A 10,965-nucleotide genomic window follows, 5' to 3' on the forward strand; every position below is an offset into this window, starting at 1 on the left:
AATTTGAAAGACAAGAGAATCCGTTATCAACTGTTACTCTCACGACTGATTTCAAGAAGTGCGCTTACAGGTTCACATGGACTAAGGTTTAAGCTTCGAAGTTATCAAACTTCTCTCCATTCTGTTTCTCATCTGTTCAATTGAACTATCATGCACGCGTAATGAGTAGTAATGTCCTAATTGCTTGTTGTCTTCTCTTGTCGGGTTCTACTAACTGGCTCGATCACACTGCCTGCCGCAGACTTGGTGTTCCCAGTCGGTGGAAAAGTCGGAGACCTGCACTCTAGCCTCTGGGGAGCAGGGCCGATGCCTGGATATTCGCTCCTGCCCGGCTGTGCACGAAGACCTTGAGGAAAACCATCCGCCTCGCTGTGGTTTTAATACCACATATCCAGTCGTCTGTTGCCCCGAGTCCACAGGTAAGTATGCACTCCCTTGGCCACTCAGCCTTGACGAGTTTCTCATTGGAATATATATATATATATATATATATATATATATATATATATATATATATATATATATATATATATATTAGTGGTGTGTGGTTTCCGTTGTCAGGAAGCCCCCGATTTGTTTCCTCTGTTGCCCTTCCCTAACAGCAGCTGTCATTTATACACAATATGATATCGTCTCGAAAAAACATACTTCATCACCAAGTTGCTCAACCGAGTGATTCTCTCCACGCCAGCATTCCTTGGATTTTTTTTTTTTTTATTATTATTTCTTGTTCTGAGCTGGTTTGGTCCACCCAGAATATAAGAACTTACACGTTTGTGTTGCTCTGGGGTGTTTTGCCTCACATTGCTAGCCCTGCATTCCTCACACACATTACTGATATATGATATTCCCTGGTGCATTTTTGACGTTCATCTATATTTGGTTCCACGTTATGCTCAAGAAACCCATCAAATGATACATAAGATCGTGTCTCACTTTGAAATGACTCTCATCCTGCTACCAAATGATAATATTTTGTACATTACGAAGTTTGACATCACAGGTGAGTCAAATGCATGTAGGAGGAATGGATCAGTGTGGGGACGAGTTTTACAGATCTGGTTTCTACACTCAGCCTTGTACACTGGCTGGTGGACAGGAGGGCAGAATGTTTCTGGCGTAACTTTGTTACTACACTAGACTGCCATTATGTAGTGACGAACCTTATTCAGTCCTTTATAAACCATAGGAGTTCTGTATCATGGGTTATCAAAACTTTTAAGGCAATAATATTACGGTAGGTTCATCTTATGATGAAAAGCTAGAAACATATATATAAGTGCCATGTAGATATTGTTATAAGTTTTATGTTGGGCAGACTGGTAAAGATCTTTCTGTTAGACTTAAGCAACGTAAATATAGTATAAGAACAGGACAAGAATCAAATGCCTTGTATATTCACGTTAAAAACAATGATCATTGTACTGATTGGAGTAATGCCACCTCAGTTATTAACTCTAACTCCAGTATCACGAGAAATATCTTTGAATTTTCTTTTATCAAATACACAAAGAATTATAATCTTGATATTAGAGAAGGTTATACAAATTAGATAACTTTATTGTTGATAAAATTTGTAAACAATTCACCTTGTCCCGATAAGTTTATGATACGCTCGTTGTTTATTTGGACAATTAGATGTTTACCAAATGGCGTCCTAGCTACGTCTCCTCGTTGTATATCAACTGACTTTTATACTTCTCTCTTGTGTCTCACGTGATGATGTGATTATTACACGAAAGCGCACTTGGGAACTTATCATGTTTCATTTTCCCTGTGGACTCATAGGAATATATATATATATATATATATATATATATATATATATACGAATGAAGTGCATATGAACGCGCACCTTCATAGAATATACAAACCTCCAACAGCTAGGATCGAACCTGTGCAACAAGCGGGAGCGCTACCGCTAGGATATATATATATATATATATATATATATATATATATATATATAAACTACTCATAATGATATAATTGGTCAAAATGTAACTGAAGGCTGAACTTTCCAGGCACTGAACTGGAAGACATCTCTGCTCCCTCCGTCTCATTCGGTAAGTAACCTACAAACTGTTAGTTGAGTTTACTGTTACTCATCTCGACCATCAGACAGTTTACTGTTAACCATCTCTTAGCCATCAGACAGTTTACTGTTACCCATCTCTTAACCATCAGACAGTTTACTGTTACTCATCTCTTGACCATCAGACAGTTGACAGTTTACAGTTAACCATCTCTTAACCATCAGACAGTTTACTTTTACCCATCTCTTAACCATCAGACAGTTTACTGTTACCCATCTCGTGTTATTACTGGAACTGACAATATCACTAGCAGTAGTATAACATCAATATCAGTGATCACATTTTCAAACGGATTGTCTCTTCTGTTGCGTCTAGAATGTGGACGAAACACCCGCAAGATGTTCGACTTGCGATGTACCGGTGAAAGCCAAATCCTGCGTCCGAGAGGAGCATTCCCCTCCGCCTCCGCCGCCAGACCCAGCAACGTCACAGATAGCCACCCGAAGCCCAGACTGCGTCCCGGGATTCCTGAGGAAGCGCTGCCCGACGAAGACGCTGTCTTGCGCTGCACCATAGAGACTGCTGCTGGGCATGTGTCCCCGACTGTGGTTGGAGGGGTGAATGTGGAGAAGAACGCTTGGCCATGGATGGTAGGAAGTCCTCCGTCTTTTAAAGTAAAGGGATAGATCTTAATGACACACACACACACACACACACACACACACGCGCGCGCGCGCGCGGACCTCAGTGGTGTTGTGGTTGCGTTACTGGCCGTTGCTGCAGCTTGTCCACAGTCCACCCAGCTGTTCATCCTCCCCTAAGGGCTGGTCGATAAAATGGGTACCTGGCGTAGACTAGAGTGTGTTCTGTGCATATGTGATTCTTCCATTTTCCAACCTTAATATCTTTGCTGTTGGCAAGTGTTTTCATATTATAAAGTTGTGATGGGAAAGAGGAAAAGGATTCAAGAGACAAAAAAGTAAAGATGTTTGAAACATTTAGGGAAATTTTGCGCTCCTGCTGATTTTAGAGAAACGGAATATACGGCCATATAATGTATACATATATTAAACTTAGTCGCTGTCTCCCGCGTTAGCGAGGTAGCGCAAGGAAACAGACGAAAGAATGGCCCAACCCACCCACATACACACGTATATCCATAAGATTAAGTTGGGAATATGGTTATCTAGTCCTTGTTGGTTTATTTCAATGTGTATGTGTTTTGCCAGCGTTATTTTGTTGAGGGTTTGGGCTATCTGTGAGTAGATGTTTGAGGCAGTAGTAAGTTGTTTCATTTCAATCTAGGGATTTTGTGTTTAGTTAGAAAGTAGTTTGAGTAGGAATGGGATCTAATACTATTGCAGAGAGTACCATGTTGAGACGGGAGTGGACTGAGAGGTTCTTTTGTTTCATGATGAGGGTGTTTAGTGTTTGTGGTTGCTTGGCAGCCGGTGATTGTTCTGAGGGCACTATATTGTGTGGTTTGCAGTTTTGTGATGTTTTGAACTTGAGAAGGTGGAAGGCCAGGCAGGTGGAGCATAATTTAAAGTGGAGTGGATGAATTGTGTGTATATAGGATATTGAGGGTTTCTGTATCTTGTCCAAACCCGTTGCCAGCTAGTGTTGTGAGGGAATTTGATTCGTGTGTTGCTATTTTGTTGATGTCATTGATGTGGACTGAACGTCATGTGTGTGTGTGTGTGTGTGTGTGTGTGTTGTCTGTGATGTCCAGAGTGGTTGGTGTTTTGCTTAGCGGGAGGGGGTCTTCCCATTCAAGGTGACTGGAAGGTGTGAGCTGGATTTGTGTCTGTCTAGGGTCGAAAGTGCTGCATGGAGATGGAGACATTCTGTTCTTGGTAAGCCATTGCTCCAGTTTGTGTAATGTCGTGCTGCACGCTCGACGCTTCTACTGTGGTGTCGAGGCGTTGTGTCGTGGCTTAAGATCGTCTGCATATGAAGGGATCCTCTTGATGACGTTTTCTCTGAGGTGATGGGATGTCGCGTAGGAAAAGGTTGAAGGGAGTTGGAGAACGAACTGCTCCTTGGGGAACGCCATTGTAAGAGTTGTAGTGTTTTAGATGTGAAGACATCGTGACCAGCTCTGGCTCAACAGCCAGCTGTGAAATTGGCCAACCAAATTTTGACGTTTAGTGAGAATGTTTCGGGTGACAGTGTCGAATGCTTTGTTGATGTTGCCACTCATTCCGTGCGCGACGAGGAGGGCGGAGGGTAGGTTGTGGATGGTGGAAAATCCATCGTGTATGATCAGTGACGATCTAATTTTCCCTTTCAGGCTCTAATAGGGTCACGGGAAGAGCCGTCCGTCAATTGGTTCTGTGGTGGTGCTCTCATTAACGAGGAGTGGGTCCTCTCAGCACTACACTGCTTCTTCGGTAACATGAACGGGTTAGGAACAGCTTCGGTTTCATGTGTTGAGCCATAATATGCCAGACTCATGACTATATCTACAGTGTTTTTTGATTAAGTACCTGTCTTTCACAGACATCGAGAAATCTTGTGATTATAGTCATGTATAGATTACTACACGGGGATAAAGTCATATATTCTCATTTATCTGTTGTAATTTAAGAGTTTGAGCTAACTGTGTTGTTTGCCTGACGAAGCATAAATGATTCTTTATAAACACTTCAACCCATCAAATAGAACTTACGTGGTTCGTCTGGGGGAACACGACTACAACGACGACGCAGACGGCGCGGTTCATGAGGACTTCGATGTGGCCGAACTCGTCGTGTACCCAGGGTACTCCCACCCCGAGGCCTACCACGACCTGATCCTCGTGAGGTTGGCCACCAAGGTCACGCTGAAGGTCAGTTGTTTACACACATTTCGTACTCGTGTCAACCCCCACCACTCCAGCTGGTTATTATAACTATTGTGATCGACCATAGAGGTCATTATATGTATAATATATATATATATATATATATATATATATATATATATATATAGTGTGTGTGTGTGTGTGTTAATTGAATTAGCAACAGACCGTTGAGTCTTTTCAAAGTGGCCCGTGAGAGTGGAAGTCTTCAGAAACTTGACAATAGTAAGAATAGAAAAAAAACAAGGAGAAATACTTTTTTAAACATTACTTATGATTAAGGAGGCGTAAGTATCTAACTGGAAAATCGTGCCTAATTTTGACATTCCTTGTTGAAGTAAGAGAAAGTACTTACTTCTTGGTAGAGGTAAAATGTAGCAAGACTATCAAAGGCTATTTTGCTTTTGAGTTCCTGTATTAGATCACCTCTTATACTTTCTCTTTTGTGAGATGAATGATCGTACGTCGTAGGTCTTCTTGGCTTCAATTGATTTTTTTTTTTTAGGATGAACAAAACTGAAAACTATTCACGGTGGGTAGTAGGCACCATTGAATTCTAAAGAGTGAGGATCATCTTCCTAGGGTTAAACTTGAAAGTTCTACGTGATATCAGTTCTGGAATTTCGTTCGCCTTCTTTGTTGCTTCACTACGCTGGTCACTTGGCTTTATTAGGTTCATCGGTGATTGATCCTTTCTCTTCCACTCCCGGTATATAAAACGTCGCACTTGATAAATCGATTTTAGAATTCATTTGCCGCTTTCGTGAGCGAAGTCTTCATCATCTTGTCCACGCCCGTTTCTGTTGTGGCATTTACTTCCCAGCTTACCATCGTCTGGGAGTTGTGACAGCTTGCAGCGCAACCCATCATCAGTAATGACACTGATGTATATGAAATAGAAAAACCCGTCCGAAGACTGAACCCCTGTGGCACGCCACTTGTTACGTGTCAACCATTCTAAGAGTTGACTGTAAATCACTATTCTTTGCTGATGACCAGTCAGACACAAAATCAACTAGAGAAATGATACAATGCCAGCTGTACTATGGCGGGACTGAACCGGTTTTTGTTTTGTTTTTTGTATTTAAAAATATAGATAGATGCCGTCAATCGCTGTATTATGATTTATCACAATGTTATTAAATTAGATCATACCATGGTGTTATGTCATTATAGTAGTATATCATATCATATGTATATTTTCTATGATTGTCATTTTATTGATAGATACCGTCAACTTCTGTATTTTTATGATTCATCACAATATTATTATAAAATTAGATCATAGTATGGTGTTTGTCACTATAGTAGTATATCATATTTTTTTTTTTTTTGTCATTTTATTGTATCAAAAAACAAAAAATCAAGCAGTTTGTAAGACGATGGATATCGTCGAATCCAGGATGAGAATGGTGAATCATTTGTTGATCCTCTGAACGGCTGATTCTTGCTTCGAATGATGGTCTCACAAGTGCCATTTTCCAAGGAATCATGTCAAAATGTATCGAAAGATAATATCTTTTTTTTTTTTTAATGAGTTGTTTGGCCAAGCAAGGAATGCCTTTGCCCAAGTAACTCAATCTCTACTTACAATAAATGTTTTGATCTGAGCAAATATTTACGATTATTTCTTTATTTGTGATGGAAACACAGTCACCCCCCGATTATATCAGTGGTAAATATAGTAAATAAGGTCAAATGTTTTCAGATGGTCATCAACCCAGTATGTCTGCCGTGGGGCCCAGAGAGCAGCGTTGAACTGTCTGGACAGAATGTGACGCTTACTGGCTGGGGAGACACAGCTTTCTGTAAGTCCTGCCAGCCACTTCGGAGTTGAACGAATACCTTTTGCTGAATTCAGACAGTGGATCTCATTGCGTATTTCAAACTATGGTCATGTTTTCTATGCAGTGTTCAGTTTTCTATACAATGTTTATGTACAAGTTTTCTATGCAGTGTGTGTGTATATATATATACGGTTATCTGTAAAGTATTTCTGTCTAAGTTTTCCAACAAGTGTTGATCTATTGTGATCTGAATCTGACTGACATGCTTCTCTTGGCCTCCAGTTGGTTTCCCCAGCTCAATATTGCAGGAGGTGTCTTTGTCTGTGTTCCCAACCGAACAGTGTGATTCGAGTTACTCCACTCTGCTCAACTACCCTACGTTTTGGCCTGAGGGCATTGGAGAGGAGACTGTCTGCGCAGGAGATCCAGAGGGAGGCAAAGATGCCTGCCAGGTAAGGAATGACCCAAATGATAACTATTCTATTGTTTCAGATTCCTTCGTCAGGAGAATAAGTTCATTTTTTTAGGATCAGTGGTTGATTAGATATCTCCTTCTTTGTCCAGTGACTAGATATGTCTGTGATTGTTATTCGAGAACCAGTTTATTATTATTATGAGTGGTTGATTCGATATCTCCTTCTTTGTCCAGTGACTAGATATGTCTGTGATTGTTATTCGAGAACCAGTTTATTATGATCATGAGTGGTTGATTAGATATCTCCTTCTTTGTCCAGTGACTAGATATGTTTGTTATTCGAGAACCAGTTTATTATTATTATGAGTGGTGGCCTCTCGCGATCTGAGTGGACGACCAGACTTGTATACCCCTCGTCGAGCACTTACGGTACCACGTTCCTCTTTTATGCCAGGGTGACTCTGGCGGACCTATCGTTTCCCGGGGCTTGTCTGGGCGCTACACCTTGGCTGGCGTTGTGTCCCGTGGCTTGGGCTGTGGCCTCAAGGATTTCCCTGGCCTCTACGTCAACCTCCGTTACCCGCCTTACCTCGTGTGGATCAAGAAGGTCGCCTTCTGAAGGAAGGCGCCTCTTAAGAATGACCAATAATTGATCGACTGCAGTTAATATTATTGTTTATGCATGTGCTGGGATTATCAGCATCTGAACCATGTGCAGAAGGCAGATTCCGATATCGTATTGTGGACATCAATAATATTTGAAGGATTACCTAAAAGAACGTTGTTTATGTCCAGGGAAGGTAAATGTATATGGGAGATCATATCCTGTTTGGAGGCTTAAGGCATCGCGATGCTCAACACCTTTGCTTGACGCGGCCCTTAGAGTCCAGATGCCCATCTGCATTTAAAAGATGGTGAAACGTGTGTCATGATACCTAAAAACTCTACAGGTACATCTGGAAAATGAATAAGATTACGGTATGGCGTGACCAGGCCTGTCATCTGGAATATATATATATATATATATATATATATATATATATATATATATATATATATATATATATATATATATATGGATGCTATGGTACTCGAGTCACCAGGTAAAAAAAGAAAAAAGTCATTTTCAAGTATAAAGTCAAATGAAAACCCAGATTGAAACTGACAGACTTGTAAACATTCTTAAATGTTTTCTTGTTTGGAGGATGGTTTTGGGTGAAACTTTGTTCAATAAACAGTTTTGTGGATTATCTCTGTCTTTCCTAAATCCTTAAGAGCCTCAGACTCATTCGTATGGTAAGGGTAATTTGTCTTCTGAGAGTGTAAAACGAGAGATGTGAGAAATGGAAATCTAAAAGAGATTATGATAATGAAAAAAGAATGTCGATATATGGCTTAAAAGTAAAAGTTGCGAATCTGCAAATGTTTTTCGTTCTCTACAAGAAGAAAATGGATTGAAGTACCCAGTTGGAAGTGGTTAGAGGATCGTAAGAGGGAAGAAGCAGTATGCATGATGAAAAGAGGTAATTGATTGCAGGTAAAGCCTTGTGTGTGTGTGTATATATATATATATATATATATATATATATATATATATATATATATATATATATATATACGCATTATACTTTGTAGCTGTCTCCCGCGGTAGCGAGGTAGCGCAAGGAAACAGACGAAAGAATGGCCCAACCCACCTACATACACATGTATATACACAGACGTCCACACACGCACATATACATACCTATACATTTCAACGTATACATATATATACATACACAGACATATACATATATACACATGTACATAATTCATACCTGCTGCCTTTATTTTTTCCCGTCGCCACCCCGCGACACATGGAATGACAACCCCTTCCCCCGTATGCGCGCGAGGTAGCACTAGGAAAGACAACAAAGGCCACATTCGTTCAGTCTCTAGCTGTCATGTATAATGCACCGAAACCACAGCTCTCTTTCCACATCCAGGCCCCACAGACTTTCCATGGTGTACCCCATACGCTTCACATGCAGTGGTTCAATCCATTGACAGCACGTCGACCCCGGTATACCACATCGTTCCAATTCACTCAATTCTTGAGGCAGCGTCAAGAACAGATGACTAAGCCTCAGATGGAAAAATCCTCACTCGGCCCCCTTCAGTGTTACCTATTTTGGAAAAGCAAAACAGGAGGAGGGCGGGGGTGATTTCTTCCAGGCCCTAAAGAACAGAATACCCTCCAACAAGGAATCGAACCGCGTCCCATGCATAGTCAGTCAGTATATAAACGAGTGGTGTGCGTTTACCCACTTAACATGCAAATAGTATACGGGGTTCGAATCCTTGCTGTTGGATGGCATTATATACCATGTTATGCACTTTCAAATATATTTGGTCGTGAAGACCGACTGACCGTGTCATATATGATCCTGTTTTTTTTTTTTTCCAACATAATCGATATCTGGGCAAACTGACAAACATTCTGTGGATAATTCTTTGATACATGAGATAATTTGAGATACAAATCTTGTATCATTCATTGTCACTTGTAAGGAGACAGAGGTATTGAATCATAAGATTATATATCTAAGAAATGTCTAGATAATATATTTATTTGTTTTGGGAAAGAAATGAAGGTATCTAGTGCAGGTGGCTGGAGTGAAAATACCGCTTAAGCCGAGACCAATCTAGGTAAAGGCAACCTGTTACTGCAGCTTCCTGGAAACTTGCCAGCAAGACGGACAGTGGTGCCTCGGTGGTCGTCCTTGTATCATTAACGTGGTCTGAGATTTGGATGGTGTTCCAGAACCCAGAAATGGCGTCTTTATTTCTACTTGCTCCAGGACAACCACCTACGATGTTGTTCACCTCTTTAGGCTGCGCTACTTCCAGTAGCAGGGAAATGATGGCTTTCTTTGGTAAGAAAACTTTTCTTTTGACGAGAGACTTTTCTCTCAGTGATACAGCCTTGTCTACAGTGAAATATCTTCACTCGCGGTGTAACCTCATACTGACAGATTCCGGTAAACATCAATGGCAGCTATATATCCACGGATATAAATCCTCATTATGAACCAGCAATCCTGACGCAGAAGGGGATACCTCATGACTAGAGGGGATCAGTATAGAGAGAGCTCCTGGGAAAGTCCCTTTGATTATCACCAGTAAACTATGTCAACGCTGAGGCTACAAGCTGGAGGAGGGGTTTTTCCACCGCCGTTGTCGCTACATCAGCAGTGACCTTCCATGTCTCGTATTTACATACTAGCCATCGTACTCGCCCGGCCGCAGTTGTTGTACCTGGCGTCAACGACAAGACGTTGATAGCCTAGCCGTAGCTAATCTATCATTAACGACAAGACGATAGCCTAGCCATAGCTAATCTATCATTAACGACAAGACGTTGATAGCCTAGCAAGAGTTCGCTTATCATCGACGACAAGACGTCGGTAGCCGAGCAAGAGTTCGCTTATCATCAACGACAAGACGTTGATAGCCTAGCAAGAGTTCGCTTATCATCGACGACAAGACGTTGGTAGCCGAGCAAGAGTTCGCTTATCATCGACGACAAGACGTTGGTAGCCTAGCAAGAGTTCGCTTATCATCAACGACAAGACGTTGGTAGCCTAGCAAGAGTTTGCTTATCATCGACGACAAGACGTTGGTAGCCGAGCAAGAGTTCGCTTATCATCGACGACAAGACGTTAGTAGCCTAGCAAGAGTTCGCTTATCATCAACGACAAGACGTTGGTAGCCGAGCAAGAGTTCGCTTATCATCGACGACAAGACGTTGATAGCCTAGCAAGAGTTCGCTTATCATCAACGACAAGACGTTGGTAGCCGAGCAAGAGTTCGCTTATCATCAACGACAAGACGTTGATAGCCTAG

The 10,965-nt window shown here is 41.3% G+C and overlaps 1 protein-coding gene across 1 annotated transcript in view; it reads left to right on the forward strand.

Moving 5' to 3' along the window:
- LOC139759271 (trypsin-4-like) overlaps window positions 1-8,044 on the forward strand; it is an 8,622-nt gene extending 578 nt beyond the window's left edge. The window contains exons 2-8 of the mRNA XM_071681416.1: window positions 2,025-2,066; window positions 2,412-2,686; window positions 4,330-4,442; window positions 4,701-4,866; window positions 6,587-6,686; window positions 6,948-7,117; window positions 7,535-8,044. Coding sequence (XP_071537517.1) covers window positions 2,025-2,066; window positions 2,412-2,686; window positions 4,330-4,442; window positions 4,701-4,866; window positions 6,587-6,686; window positions 6,948-7,117; window positions 7,535-7,699 — 1,031 coding nt within the window. The 3' untranslated portion in view covers window positions 7,700-8,044. The remainder of the gene's footprint in view (window positions 1-2,024; window positions 2,067-2,411; window positions 2,687-4,329; window positions 4,443-4,700; window positions 4,867-6,586; window positions 6,687-6,947; window positions 7,118-7,534) is intronic.
- The last annotated feature ends 2,921 nt before the right edge of the window (window positions 8,045-10,965 follow it).

This window comes from Panulirus ornatus, chromosome 32, assembly GCF_036320965.1.
Source record: "Panulirus ornatus isolate Po-2019 chromosome 32, ASM3632096v1, whole genome shotgun sequence".
In the NCBI taxonomy this organism is placed as follows: Eukaryota; Metazoa; Arthropoda; class Malacostraca; order Decapoda; family Palinuridae; genus Panulirus; species Panulirus ornatus.